Source organism: Thamnophis elegans, chromosome 4 (genome assembly GCF_009769535.1).
Source record: "Thamnophis elegans isolate rThaEle1 chromosome 4, rThaEle1.pri, whole genome shotgun sequence".
Lineage (NCBI taxonomy): Eukaryota > Metazoa > Chordata > Lepidosauria > Squamata > Colubridae > Thamnophis > Thamnophis elegans.
This window is the reverse complement of record NC_045544.1, coordinates 18,380,303-18,396,480: the sequence shown is the minus strand read 5'-3', so window position 1 is coordinate 18,396,480 and position 16,178 is coordinate 18,380,303. Positions and strand designations below refer to the sequence as shown.

Below are 16,178 nucleotides of genomic sequence, written 5' to 3'. Positions count from 1 at the left end.
ATAGACAATATAAACAAATGAAGTCATAACCTACTTAATAAACATTTTTTTAAATCACTTATTCCTTGTATCTTTAGAAATGCTTATGCCTTAACCAAATTTTGAATTTCTATCAATATGAATATATATCTTAGATAAAAGATTTTTCTCTTGGGAAAAAATGAGTTTCTGGTAAAAAAAGAATTAATGTTAGGTATTAAATTGCCTAATTTAGAAAACATCTGTTTCCTCTTAGAAGGACATCTAAGACCTTTTACATTCCAGAAAATGATTTAAATATGTCAAAAATGCACATTAAGCAGTTATTATAATCATAGGTCCAGGGCAAAAACAATTACTGATTACTTGTGATAAATGTTTAAAATAACTGAAAATGAAGCATAAACAATCACAAAGGGAAAAAACAAAAAAGCCTAGAAACTAAAAGAAGATTTTTTAAAACCAAAGGAAAATACAATGAAAAAAGGAAACTGAAAAAAGCAAAAAATAAAAAATAAAAAAATCCAAAAATTGTACTGCAGGGATTTCTTTACTCCTCACCTACCCCAAGCCAAGGTGGTCCATCTCCCTCTAGAAAAATACTAAATATTTCAACACTGCCACTTATTTTCTTCAGATGATTTTAAAACAATAAGCTTCTGTCCAAAATTAATAAGCCACAGGAATCACTGGAAAAAGAAAATAAATTACTCCATTGTTTTGTTGCTAAATGAATTTTACTGAATAACTTCTGCTTCTAAACCATCTGTGTAGGCAGCTATGAAAAAAAAAATCATCTTTTTAAAATATTTCTTACCAAATTTCCACTTGCTAAGACCCCACTTAGATAAATATATATAAACCCATAATTATAGATCTCAAAAATCTCACAAAATAGGATTGGGAGTTTATACTGAATAGAAGCAAATGTCTATACCAGTGTTTCTCAACCTTGGCATCTTGAAGATGTCTGGACTTCAACTCCCAGAATTCCCCAGCCAGCATTCGCTGGCTGGGGAATTCTGGGAGTTGAAGTCCAGACATCTTCAAGTTGCCAAGGTTGAGAAACACTGGTCTATACAACAACTTTTTATTTTATTGATTTAGTTATCAAATTTAGATACTGCCCATCTCACTCTCTCTTTCAATTTCTGGCTTATATTTATTTATTCCTGCTTCAGTTTTAAAAAAAACGACTTCTATTTCTACATAAGTGCATTTACAAACTAATTTGCTCAGCTTTATAAGGCATGTTTAAAAATCATAAATTTCCATAAACTGGGCCCTGTAACATCCTCCTGAATGTCTATCTTTTGAAAAACTGTTTCTCGTTCCGTTACATATTTCAAGCTCAGTCATCCTTGTTTTGTGTGAATCAATAATTAAGGGATTTGGTGCTGCCATTTTCTGACCTAAAATACCTACTTTATCTCTGAAAAGCACTTTTTCACATAATGCAGTGAATTTTTTACAAATTCAGTTTTTTTCTAGCAGGCTGTAATTGATGGGAAAGTGCTTCGGGAGTGAAGCAGTCCCATCAAGTTTTCTCAGGTGCTTTTTCTAGTCAGGAATACTTTCAAAGCTAAAGCTTTTTGCTGTTCTTCAGTTTGCTCAAGAAATGGTTTTTCCCTCAGGAGGGAAGTGAAGTGATCCTTGTTTTATCTTCTCAACTTCAGAGCCACAATTTATCACCACAAAGCAGCATTATAAATAGAGAGAAAAAAAGGTTTCTGCTTACCAGATAAACTCTTGCCCGGGAAAGATCTAGTACCAATTTATCACGAAGCCAAACAGAATTCCAAAGAAAGCTCAAGCTAGAAGGTTTTTCTACAGGTAGTCCTCAACTTAAAACAGTTCATTTAGTGACTGTTCAAAGTTACAACAGCACTGACAAATGTGACTTATGACTGCTTTTCAGTTATGACCTTTGCAGCATCCCTGTGATCATGTGATCAAAATTCCGATGCTTGGTAACTGGCCCATATTTATGACTATTGCTGTGTCCCGGGGTTATATGATCCCCTTTTGCGACTTTCTGACAAGCCACATTCACTTAACAACTGGGTTACTAATTTATCAATTGCAGTGATTCACTTAACAACTGTGGCAAGAACAGCCATAAAATGGACCAAAACTCACTTAAGAAATGTCTCACTTAACAACTGCAGTTGTAAGTCAAAAACTACCTGTACAATGATGCAAAACAGAATGAACCACACTGTCACATTCATACATAAGCATGTTTCTATGTATTAGTTTCCCTCCATTTTTAAGAGAGGTGGAGAAGAAAGCTGAGCTTTAAATAAACTCTGCTATATGATATTGAAGCAAGGTAATATAAGAATTGGAAGTAAATACAAGGGAGAAAATCAAGAGCAGAGCCTTCGTGTAAAAAGGCCAAAAAAGAATTCAGAACAGTACGTTCTCATTCTCTCTCTTTTTAATAATGCTATTATTTTTAGACATGGTATAAACAAGAAACAGGGGGTAAAACATAATAAAAACCTGACTACCAATCCAAAGCATTTGCTTCCTATGTAGCATGAAGTTTTTCTTTCTTTCTTTCTTTCTTTCTTTCTTTCTTTTTTCTTTCTTTCTTTTTCTTTCTTTTTCTTCCTTCCTTCCTTCCTCCTTCCTTCCTTCCTTCCTTTCTTTCTTTCAAGTTGTCTGATGCTTTTAAATGTAGTTCGAGTCCCTTTTTGTTATTCATTGCCACATGTATGGAACATTGCGGCCCAGTTGGTAAAAAGGATTACAATAGTGAATTGGGGACAGAGGGTATGATATTTCAGTAGAAAATCCAGTACAATACAAGATTTTGCTGCTCCATGGATGAATACGTATTTTCCTTTTCTATATTGTATAAAAGAAATGGTGGATGTTATCATACTTACCATTCAAAGTTCTGTTTTCTTCAGTTACAGGGAGACAAATTTCTGTAAAGTATGCAAAAAATACTATAGTGATCACAATAGAGAAAACCGCTCCCATTATGATACTAGGTGCAAACATTTTGGGCAAAAAAAAAAGTGTCTAAAGCTTTATTCAAGAAGAAAATAACCAAGCGTTGAATATTAACCAAGCAAAATATCAGCTCTGGAAATGTGAGCGCTAAACTGAAAAGAAAGCTACTTCCAACTACATGGAGATACTTCCTTAACAACTGCAATCATTTTAAAGGCATGAAATGTGAGCAGTGTTTGTGTCCGTAAAAAGTATACTAGCATTATGCTCTAATGTGTAGGGTGTCATTTAGCGAACGACAAGCACACTTGACATCTACTGGAGGTTACAAAATCATGATAGTCAAACTGCATGAACATTTTATGTTTCACTAATGGAAAATGATTTACTCTATGCCCTTAGATGGCACCCATGAAGGTGCAGAGACAATGTCTAGTGTCTTAAGATAATAGCACACAGTTTGTTGCACGGTGGCAATATCACAAGAAGCATCAATAGGAGAGAGGTACAAAAATGAGCCATGGAAAGGGGCTCACCCCTTTCAAAGGAGATGAAGTCAAAATACATGGGCTTTTCAACAAATGGGGGATGGGTGGCTCTGAGGAGGAGTGCAGCCTTACAAACCCTTGTGCTACTTGAATTATCCTGAAACAAATCAAAACTCCCCAAGGCTAATGACACCAATGTAACTCTTTAATATCTCCTAAATATGCAAAACTAAACTCAAAATATTCAACCATATCTACTCTGATGATGTCATGTTTCAGAGTTTCCCCATCTCTTGAATAAAATGGAATGCAGTCTTTTATATCAAGAGAGGGTGCTGTAACATGAAAAAAGTGTCTTGTGTCACCAGAACACTCTAATTATTGTTTTTAAACGGCAGCTTTTTATACTTTCTATTAGCACGTTTCCCCAAAAATAAGACAGGGTCTTATTTTCTTTTGACCCCCTCCCAAAAAAGTACTTGACCTTATTTTCGGGGAGGTCTTATTACTTTTGAGGTGCAGGAGGCAGTAAGCGTGGTCACCTCATGGCTGCTGCTGTGTTGCAATATTTTTGAGGAGGGCTTATTTTCAGGGGAGAGCTTATTTTAGCTCATGCGCTCAAAAGCCTGATTGGGTTTATTATCAGGGGAGGTCTTATTTTGCAGGAAACGGGGTACAAATAGGAAAATAAAGAAAAATATTATTAAAATACTAAGAAAAACTAAAAAGCAGCCTGTTAAATTGGGTTGAATACATACTCTACAAACCCCAGTAAAACCAGTGAGTGTCAGAAGCTATGAACCCTCAACATAAAACACACTTTTTTTAAAACACTGGTAAATTTTGACAACACTAGTGTGCAGCTGACTAGTGCGGAATGCACTATAATTCCTCCTATTGATATTACCAGCATCCAAAGACACAGATTATGTAATTTATTTATTTATTCTTAAAGCTACTGCACCATTCCAAACACAGCAAGAAGGCACAAGGGCAGAGCTGCACAGAACTGCTTTGGAAAAAGGACCAGATGCAGAGCAAAAAGGGAAAAGCAGCCAACAGCTGGGGGGAAAACAAACTATAATCACTCACAACTCTAGGAGTTGTCTAGCAAACCTAGTCCCCAAATCTTATTTTAATCATGTAAAGGTTGGGCAAAATTGGCTTCTTTTATAAGCTGTTTGTGCTGTTGTTAATGTTTACCAACACAGTGTCATGATTCTAATGCAATTAAGTCATTATTCTGCTAAGCCAAATATTGATTCAACATTGTCCAGAGAGCGTAAGCTACACAGCAACAGCAAAATTCAGTGTTCGAGAGATTTCTCTAAATCGATTAGATAATTAGTTTTAAAGAAGAGGACAAAGATGTCAACAGTATGATCACAGTATCTATTTGAAACACATGTTTTTCTGATTACTGAGTCAGAGGCGGGGGAACGTTCATAATTTCACATCATGAAAGTTTAAGATGCTATGTAATTATGAGACATTAAATAGCTCTAAGCCAGCAAAACCCTGTTTCGTGATGTTCAAATGCTGCAGGTTGAACAGGCGTTCATACACATCTGCAGGAAGGAGTATTTCAGAACCATCCTCTTTTGAACAAAATCAGGGGTTAAGGAATTAATTTGAAGTCAACTGTTAGTAAAAACATGGAAGTGGTCGCAACACACATGAATCTAGGCTTCAGCTCTACGGAACTATATGGGGTTGCTCGGAGAGTTGATTTTGATGCACAAAGCACCTTGGAAGCAACTGCCCATATGTGTGTGCATTGCTAACCTATAGCAACCGAGGTAATGTAGCCATAATTCAACTCTTTATCAGCATAATGTATATCATAATGTAGTAGTAGGATGTACTTCTGCAAAGGTCATTTCACAGCTACTGTACACAAAAATCAGAGACATGGAGATTTGTTGGCTTTCCTTATTCTCCCCAGGAATAATCAAGTCATAGCTTCCTATGTATATAATGAACCCATGTATAATACATTGTATAAAAATAAATTATGGCTGAAGAAACAGATACTTTTCTAAAAGTTATGGTCATACGGCAGTATTTTATCCCTAACAATATCCACCACCCTTCTCCATTCTAAACAGAAAAAAAAAGCTTTTAAAATCTCTTGACATGTTTAATTGCACTTTTATTATTGTTTTTCTGTTTGAAAATACACGTTAGATTGTTATTTAGTGTTTTCTCATTAAAAAAGTAAATCTCCTAGTGGAATGCAAAATTAGCGTACACTAATTGATTATCAGAAACAAATCAGTTTACCAACATGAAATTTTCTGAAAAGCTTTCTTAGGAATATTAAAATACAAAATATAGCAAAAAGGTAATACATTGTGGAAATGGAGGTTGATGTACACATAGTTATTTAGTAGCAGTATTTTTCGCAATGAAGCACTGGCAAATTTCTGCCAATTACTTGATTACCGTATTTTTTGGAATATAAGATGCTCTGACGCACCTAGCTTTTGGGGAGGAAAATAAGGGAGGGGGGGAATCTGCCTCTGCCTCCCAGCAATTTGCCTCCTTGCAGCAAACAGCAAACAGCACAGACGATATACACTGTTTGTGGTGTTACATTTCAGACTATACTTGTACAGATGCTGTTAAAGTTGATGTGACTTTCTGGCAGTACACGTTATTCTCTGCTATTTAAAAGAAGATACAATAGCACTGGGCCTCTTCAGATCAACATTTATTTTAAAAAGCTTCTTCATTTTGTTAAGTTGTCTAGAACATGATAAAGCACTCTTTTAAAAATAAGTCTAATAATTTGAACATTCTATAGGTATTTATAGTTATTGACTTACCTCCTTGCAGCAAACAGCAAACAGCCTGTTTCACTTTCAATGTCACTATAGGCCTCCTGATGATCAGCTGTTTCAGGCTGTAGGGATTGCCATAGCCCAGCGATGGAGAACGTTTTTTGGCTCACATGCCATAAACGGAGGTTGTGCGCAGGCGTGCCACACCCACAATGCAAGGCGCACCCCCTCAGTACGCATGCATGCATGATAGGTGCGAACCCCCCCCCCCATTTTGTGCATGCTTTTTTCACCCTCCCCAGGCTCCAGAAGCTTTATAGGAACCCGGGGGAGGGTGAAAACAGCTTCCCTGAAGCCTCCGGAGCGCAAAAAATTGGCCCTACAGGCAAACCAGTTCATTTTCAGTCCTCCGGAGCCTTCAGTGACCTTTGGGCTTATCTGAAGGCTCCGGAGAACTAAAAACAGCCCTACGAACAAACCAGAAGTTACTTCCGGTTTGTCCGTTGGGTCATTTTTCATCCTCCGGAGCCTTCAGGGAAGCTTCTGGAAGGCCCCTGAAGGCTCTGGAGGGCTTAAACCGGTCCTATGAGCAAACTGGAAGTCCGTTCCTGAACTTCCATGTTTTTGCACTCCAGAGCCTTCAGCAAAGCTCCTGAAGCCTCCGGAGGGGCTCCAGGGGAGGCAGGGGGGGCTGTTTTCACCCTCCCCAGGCTCCTATAAAGCTCTGGAGCCTGAGGAGAGCAAAAAAATGGCTTTAAAAAAGGCTGAACTCAGCTGGCCAGCGCGCGCATGCACGCTGGCCAACTGACAGGGCAACACCTTGCGGGTCCTGACAAATGGCTCCGCATGCTACCTGTGGCACGCATGCCATAGGTTCGCCATTCCAGCCATAGCCTATTGCCGCCTCCGCAAGCCCCATTTTCCCATTTGCTGCAAGGAGGTAAATTGCTGGGAGGCAGAGGCCAATGGGTAGGGGCTGGTGGGTGGACAGGGCTAAATTCAGTGTATAAGACGCACCCAAAATTTCACCCTGTTTTAGGGGGGGAAAGGTGCATCTTATACTCCAAAAATTTTGGTACCTTGTGGGTAATAGCAGTAATACCTTGAACACAAATCGCCATATATTCCTAGCCAGCAGTTTTTTTTAAAAAAATCCACTGTAAAGCAGTAAACCACATGCTTTCTAAATAACGTATTGGAGAGTTTATTGACAATGAGTCTTGTAGTTCAAGTTAACATGTTTAATCTTTGTCATAGAGATAGGCATCCCGATATCCTCCCGATATCCTATATATTTTTATCTAAGGATAAAAACACACTCAAGTTCACCTCCTAATAACTACATAAACAAATCTATACTATTTTCCTGGCAGCAGCACAGAAGAAGGCTTACCATTGTCTATTTTCTGAATATTGTTTCCACTTATCATCTATTCTATATATCTGAAACTCCCTAATAGCAAACTTAGTTTCTAAGCCCAGGTAAAGTCAGCCAGCTGCTACTGCTGTTGAGACATGTTATACAAGACCCCTCCAATAATTCTTGACTCAGGTCACGGAAATTGAGCACATTTTATGGAATAAGGAGAATATACCTTTTAGAGAAGTTGCAGGTTTCAGGGATATTCTTCCAACCAAGCATTCTTTCAGCATCGATTCGTAATTGACCCAGCGATGAACCTGCAAGGAAAAATGTAAGTTTATATTTGACATCTGTTCATCTAACATACTTAATCACATACTTCTAAATAACCATGAAAATGTTCTAAATCACATAAATTAAACAACGCTAATAACCAAGTTGCTAAGTGAACAAAAACAAACATATAGACAGTCTTCAACTTACCGTATATACTCAAGTATAAGCCGAGTTTTTCAGCCCACTTTTTGAGCTGAAAAAAGCCGCCTCGGCTTATACTCGAGTCAGTGAAAAATTTGCCCGAAATGGAGGAGAAAAAGGGGCGGGGCCATGCCGCTGGGTGACGCTTGTGAATGGCCCGGCGCCCCTGTGAGTTTCCCCTCCCTCTGTGTCAGTTTGCCGCGCAGCGCGCACCGCACCATCCCCCCTCCTCACGTTCTAATGTAATGCAGGGCTGTCTTACGATTCCCCTTCCTCCCCCTCCTGCTGCTCTGCAACGATGTCCCACCTCCTCCTTGTTATGGCAAGCAGCCACATAGCGATGTACCACCTCCTCTGGTACAGTGATCCAATGATAGGAATCACTGTGCCGTGTGTCATAGGAGGCGGGACATCGCTCCCGCGGCTGCACGGGACATCATCATCACAGCGGGACATCAGCATCATGAGGTGAGTGAAGTATTTCATTGAATACACCGCTAGTTTACTGTTTTTCTTTGAAATAAATATTCAAAAACATTATTGGTATCTATTTTTATTTTTGAAATTTACCGGTAGCTGCTGCATTTCCCACCCTAGGCTTATACTCGAGTCAATAACTTTTCCAGTTTTTTTGTGGTAAAATTGGGTGCCTCGGCTTATATTCGGGTCGGCCTATACTCGAGTATATACGGTAAATTGTAATTGAGCCCAGAATCATGGCCGTAATTCATTGTAGTCATTAAGCAGGTCACCATATGACCAGACCTCAGTTTACAACTTTTTTTTGCAGAGTTGTTAAATGACACCATGGTTGTTAAGCAAATCCATTCTACCTATTTGTTCTGTTTTGCCAGAAACTGGCAAAAAAAACCCATTAAAAATTGCAGATACGTGAATGCAGGATGCTACAAATGGATGTAAAAGTGAGCTAACTGCCAAGTACCCAAAATGTGATCAGGAGACTGATGTGAATGGGCAGGCTGTGAATGGGCAGGATGGCTTATGGCTGTCATAACTTTGAAATTGGATCATAGCTTCTGAAGGGTCCGCTGTAATTTTGAACAATGGCTAAGCAATCAATCCTAAATTGAGAACTACCTGTAATTACTGAGCTATATGTAATATTTCCTCTTGTACACATTAATCCATAGCAAGAATAGATGAGGAAAGGAATTATGCCTTTCCTCCACAGGTGAACTCTAAATATATAATCCATTTTTTTTCACAACTAATTGTAACTATGTTCTGCATTTTATTTTATTTTTTAAAGAGAACTTCAGTTCACAACATTCACTTTAATCTGAGATGAATTTCTAGGTAAGGCAAGTTTATTTATGTATCTGTATATCTGGAAAAAGAGGGCTGGGAGGAAGGAAGGAAGGGAGAGAGAGAGAGAAAAAGAAAGAAAGAAAGAAAGAAAGTTCATTAGTTCATCTCCTTTGTAATGCTTTGAGTTTATATAATAAACTAACTATTATCCCTTAAAATGTAATGTTTTAATGAGATACTTTACAAAGCAGCAGCTTTTTCTTCTGGGAAAATGTGCAGCACAATATTTTTTATAAATAGGACACCAACTACACTCTGTTGCTACCTGATCAAATAAATCTGTGCCATCAGTTCCTGCAGCTTTCATTAACTCATCTTCTCCCCCAGGGTGATATTCCATATACGGTGTTACGTTATATACAAGCCCTAGAAAGCAAAGAACAATGATTAAAAATACCAGTTAAAGGAGGAGGTTTAAAGTAAAGGTGGTATAAAATGTCATGTTGGACTGAAACAATGAATCTGGTTATGCTTTGCTGGTTGTGTTAGCTGAATTGAATGGCATAAAAAACATTTATTCTAAAAATAATTGTCAAAACATTTCATCCATGACAATGGACCTCAAGTTAAGTACAGAACAATAATCTTGTATAAATTAGCTATTTTTTTAAAAAAAACCTGTTAAGACATGCTTCATTTCCAAGTGATCTCTGGGTTCTGGGTAAAGCACACAGTAAAATGGAACGATGTAATACAACACAGGAAAGAAAACCAAATTAGAATGACCTCCTAATGAACTGAGTCAGAAACTAACAGTGAAAGATAAATTGGAAAATATTCCCGCTTCCAAGGCTGACATAAATATTATAGATTATATAGTATTTGCATTTTTTGTTATTTGTACTAGGAATGCCATCTAGTGCAAAATATTTATATTACATATAAAACGGCTTACATTAACATTATATATTATCTCTAAGGTCAGCTTCATTTACTTTTCTGTGCTGACAAATGAATTTTATCACCTCCTTCATCATAAAGCATCAAAATGTATTAATGTGCCTCATGTACCTGCCTGTTCAAGGAAATAAAAAACCATAAATGAGCATAGGCAAAGCATCTTCACTTGATAACCCTATGGAGACATTCCTCTATCAAAGAGGAATAAAACAATAATTCCTAACAGAGAGGACTGCCTGTTTTATGATAAATACACTTGATACAGGTTTAATTTGAACTTCATAATTTTAATCTTGTGAAGCTTTATATTTTTATAGTGAAATCTATACTGAAATGTTCAATAGTAATTTCATAATGACAGAGAATATAAAAACTATTTCACAACCTCATAGCTGGTGTGTGTGTGTATACACATACACACACATATGTACATGTATATATGTATGTGTGTATGTAGATGTGTGTGTGTGTGTGTGTGTGTGTATGTATGTATGTGTATGTATGTATGTATGTATGTACATACATACATACGTATGTGTGTGTGTATATATATATATATTCAGCTGATAAGGAGGAGACCTGTGGCTTGATGGCTAAGACGTTTGCCTAAGATGCAATACAGCACAGGTTTGAATCCCAGTAAGGGTATGGCTAGCTGATGAGAGCTAAACAGCTTGAAATAGATCTATACTAGTCTCCCTTTATTTATTTATCAGCACAAATAAAAATAAAAAACACAAATATAACAAAGGCAACAGTAAAAATATTGGGTTTCTGTTGTGATGGACTCTTGTGACGAGCCGATTGACAGATGTTGGAAGCAGTTAGCTTCCTCCCATAATTGGGGCTTACCAGGGGTTGTGACACTAATATATACCTTCTTCCCTGGCTTCAGCTGATAAGGAGGAGACCTGTGGCTTGATAGCAATAGCAATAGCAGTAGACTTATATACCGCTTCATAGGCCTTTCAGGCCTCTCTAAGCGGTTTACAGAGAGTCAGCATATTGCCCCCAACAATCTGGGTCCTTGATGGCTAAGACATTTGCCTAAGATGCAATACAGCACAGGTTCGAATCCCAGTAAGGGTATGGCTAGCTGATGAGAGCTAAACAGCTTGAAATAGATCTATACTAGTCTCCCTTTATTTATTTATCAGCACAAATAAAAATAAAAAATACACACACATATATATATATATACACACACACACACACACACGCACACACAAATAGAGATCATTTTTAAATTATAGTCATTAATATTATAGCTAATACTGTAGATTCGCTTTTGGAGAGATGGGCAGGTACAAAATGGATGGATGGATGGATGGACGGACGGACGGGTGGGTGGGTGGGTGGGTGGATGGATGATGGATGGATGGATGAGTGGAGAGAGAGAGGGAGATACCGATAGATAGATAGATAGATATAGAAAGAAAGAAAGAAAGAAAGAAAGAAAGAAAGAAAGAAAACAATAGTTTTAATACATTTTTATTTTATGTTGGTTAAAGATCAAAAACTAGTTTACTGATAGATAGTAAAAGAAACTAATGGTGAATAGTATTGGCTGCATATTTGTGCCAATAATATCCTAAGTCCTTTCTTCTTTGGTTTGGCTTCTTTTCTGGCAAACAGAAGTCAAGGAATTTCCATACTTAAAAGTTGAAACTTCAGCTGACCTCATCCAAGCAAGCCTTTTCATGTTTTTACCTGAAGGCTGCAAACTGTATATACAATATAATGTAATGTAATTGGAGGGCTGAAAAGATTTTGTGACAACTTGATCACCAACACAATTCTTCACACGATCCATAAGCAGTAAAGGCAGCTGACAACTATGTTCAGTCCTGTTCTCTTCCTATTTTGAACACTCCACACATTCTGGCATATGTCACTAGCAGTGATGATGTTACCTATTCAGGAAATGAAATGCCTGCCCACCAAGCAACCAAACTCAGAAATCACCAAGGATTTCATAGGGAATATTCTAACTATCATACTTAAATAAATGGTTGAAGAATTCAAGAAAAGCCAATAAATGTACAATGCATGTTAATATTTATGTATGATACAGTATTTCATCATCATAGTTTCATCAACAGCTTTTTCATCATGGCAATATACTACGTGTAGCCTTGTCTGTGTATCCTAATTATAACTGTTATCAGTGCTGTAACTGATCCTGTAATACAGAGATCATTTTGATTGTATATTCTGCACAGAAGCTCCCTGAGTGACTCTGAACCCATCCTATCTCACAGTTATTATGCGGAAAATACAAAAAGGAAACATCATGTATATCATCTATTGTTTCCAAATGAAAGATAGGGTCTCAAACCAATAATAAAAAAAAGATCTGCTCTTCCTTCATTCAAAAAAAAATCTAAATTACATGACCATCTCTCCCATTACACTTATGATTTATATTTTATAGGGCATTAAATGATATATGATTCAAGCCAGTCAGCCAAACGTGTAAGAACTGAAGCACCAAAACCAACAATACATATACTAAATTCAGTTTCTCAGACAGGGAATTCCAAAGGAACAGAAAAAAAAACTATGCTTAGTTAAAAAAAAGGATGTCCGTGAATTGAGCAGACCACATCTCCTTTTTCATTAAAGCGGTTCCCTTTTTTCAAGCTTCTGCAAGAGCTTGGGAAAAAAAGTTTCTTCAAAGAGTCAATTTACTAAAAATACAGTTCTTAAAGCAACATTATCTGTGTTGACACGCTAGTGCAGATCTGTCCCAAATTGAGGCTGTTTGGGGCTCCACATTCACAAAGGTCTGAATCATTTCGGAAATCATTTGAAAAGTATGCACAATCCTACAAAGTAGATATTGTGAATACTTCTAAACACAGAAATAAGTCTTACAAAGAATATCTAAGAGGATTGGCAGCAAATGCTAGGATATTTTATTAGCTATGCATAAAACATAAGATATTGTACCGGCTTAAAAAGCTTCTATTCCTTGTATTTTTTTTTTCAAGTTACCTGGCCCTAAGATTTATTATCCTATATCAGTTACCAAGATACGGTGAAAAACAAACTGTATAAGAATTAGCAACAGAACAACCCACCTCTAATACATATCCAACAGTCATCCCTTTTATTATGTTTCATAAGCTCTTCTTCAGTAACTTCTAATAATCTTCCTTTTAGACCAGTTAGATCTTGTCCACTTTTGGTTAACCGTATCCAGTCCATAAGACTTCGACCTGATTTCAAAGGTACCTAAAAAGAGAAAAGATGAAAATGAAGAACATTAACAGAATAAATGAAATAGACATAGCATACTTGGAGAGCATATGGCAGATCAGGCAGCCTTGAACAGCTTGCTTTAAAAAAAAATCTACTGCCACTAAATGTCACTTCTGCTGCCAGATTTTCACAGCTACTTCCATCCTAAATAACATGTTGCCATGCCCTTTATTGCCTCACCAATGTCGCCACTCCACCACTGATTTGCACATCAGGTATTCTTTTGTGTTTCAATATTATTTTTTAAATATCAATACAACCCTTTCCACTCTACATTTATACAGTAAATACAATTTCTCCTTACTTCTAATTTATCTCAAGTTGTACATAATGAATCCAAAGCTATACACAACAGCACAGAGTAGACTTCAGAAGAACATCTAGTTTATTATGGTGAAAAGATGAAGTAGTTATTTATAAAGTATATATTCCGTATCATTTATTTACATATGATAATCTAGGTTTTTTTCTAACAAAATTGGAAATGATTGAATCTAAGCAGGAGAGGCACTACAATCACTGCCTCTAGTTCCTTTAGAAAGGCTGCAATAAAATTCTAATCCATCAACACATCAATAAACACACTTTTCATAAAGTTGAACGACAGCATCCAACACAACTAACCATGATAGAGCTACTGCTCTGCTACATATGGAAACTCAATAGCTCTCCAACACTGGGAAAGACAGTGAAATAAGTGAGGTAAAATTTAGGTAAACTGAGGGATCGTCAAAAAGTGCTGTTTCAGAATATACAAGGGTCATTACGTAATTGTCTTAAAAGATAATTTTGCTTTGCTTTTTCTTAGCATATAAACTCCAGTTCTTATATGAAGCAACTGTGAATTTACTGCAGTGTTCCAAAGCTCATATTACAGATATTCATTTAGTAACTGATTCAGATTAACAGAGTTGGAAGGGATCTTGTAGGTCATCTAGTCCAACCCCCAACACACACACCCATCCAAGCTGGAGACCCTACACCATTTCTGACAGATGGCAGTCCAGTCTCTGACACGCAAAGCAAATTGCTACATCAATTCAATTTTTCAAAGTAAGTATATTACGCAACGAGCAGAACTTGAGTAAGAAAGAGTAGGCACCATATTAAAGGCACAATGTTAAAAAAAGGAAATGGTTATTTGATTCTATTTTCCCTGAAGAGGCTTCAAACATTTCATAATCTTTCTGCAATGTGGGCTACTCTATCACAACGGCATCCTGACCAGGTGTGCCATGAGCTCCTCCATTGGTTTCTGGGGAACAGAAGCAGCTGACAAATTGGTACAGTTATTAAACTGTATATAAAGAAACTTTATGTTCTCTACTATTCCACTTGCCAGACTTTTATAGGCAAATCAGATCAACGACTTGGCTTCCACTTGCCAGACTTTTATAGGCAAATCAGATCAACGACTTGGCTTCCCAGTTTCACAATCACAAAATCCACAGTCCATATTAATAAAGAGCATCTTTAAAGCTCGTCTTCTCACATACCCCCAAAAAATGATGGCACATAATCATATTGTTTCTCCACCACTTCCAAAATCTGCTTTTCCTCTTCCCCCATCTCCCTTTTAATTTGATCCACGAAGATCAAATCTAGACATGTTTGGGGGGGAGGGGAGGATTAATTACAAGCATCTAAGAAAGAGAACAGATATTGTTCTTGTAAATCAGGACTGGCAGAACAGTAAACTGTGTTGCAAAACAAGCGTAAATACGGGAACTTCCTTCTGTTCTGCAAATGACTGATTAGGCAAGGAGTAAATATTTTAGATCTCTGTGACCCACAAAAAGGACGCACCATTAAGCAGCCAATACGACTATATAAAACTTTTCTGTTTATAACTGGCCAAGGCGATTTTTCCATTGGACCATTTCTCCACGACAGGCAGAAATTAAACAGGTGCGACGTCTCCCGCTACAAATCGCACCACCTGGTGATTTTACAACGCAAACAGCCCTCCTGCCCCCAAGTCACTTCTAACAAGCGCTGCTCCGCAAATCCACCCGACACCCACCAACCCACCCTCGAGTCTCCCGTGGGACGTGAGACAGAGCAGGCCCACCAGGTAGGGGGACCCCCAAAGCCGCTACCCAGCCCCGCACCTTGCTGCGCCCCGCGAGGGCCACCCGCTGCTGTGAGTCGGGGGCAGGGAAAGATTGAGAAGGCACGTTCAGCATCTTCTTCTCCCGCGGCAATCAGACGGGAGGCCGGCACAATCCTCCGCTTCCCTGAATAAGGGGAAGGGGGGAGAAAAACCAGATTGCCGGAGAGAGTTTAAACCGCTTCCGGGTTCGGCCTGCTGTGAAAGCAGCCCCGGGTGGAGAGGGAGAGTGCGCAGGCGCGTGCCGGGAGAGCAGCACCCGCGAGCTGATTCTAGTAACTGCCGCTCGCGCTTTGAGTTTCGTCGATTTGATTGACGCGGGGAAGAAGTGTCGGCGGCGTTCGCTGTTACGCCCCCCGCCCCCCGCTCCTCCGTTTAGTTCACCTCCCCCCACCCTGTTGCGTGTTGCGCCTGCGCGCCCTACGCGCCCTACGCGCTTCTGCTCCCCCCCCCGCCCCCGTTAACCCCACTTTGTGAAATCCTTCATATCTTGACATAAATTGTTTCAACTTCTGCCCTGA

General features: G+C 38.3%; 1 protein-coding gene across 3 annotated transcripts in view; it reads right to left on the bottom strand.

Annotated features, from left to right (window-relative positions):
* The window catches only part of LOC116507994 (cytochrome b5 reductase 4), a 40,012-nt gene extending 24,037 nt beyond the window's left edge, over nt 1–15,975 (bottom strand). Inside the window, exons 1-5 of one of the 3 annotated variants that reach the window (XM_032216432.1) lie at nt 15,659–15,975; nt 13,367–13,520; nt 9,649–9,749; nt 7,810–7,894; nt 2,874–2,915 (exon numbers count right to left, since the gene is read on the bottom strand). In XM_032216432.1, coding sequence (XP_032072323.1) covers nt 2,874–2,915; nt 7,810–7,894; nt 9,649–9,749; nt 13,367–13,520; nt 15,659–15,733 — 457 coding nt within the window. In that variant the 5' untranslated portion in view covers nt 15,734–15,975. The remainder of the gene's footprint in view (nt 1–2,873; nt 2,916–7,809; nt 7,895–9,648; nt 9,750–13,366; nt 13,521–15,658) is intronic. The other 2 variants (XM_032216430.1, XM_032216431.1) reach the window with 2 other exon arrangements.
* Nucleotides 15,976–16,178: the final 203 nt, after the last annotated feature.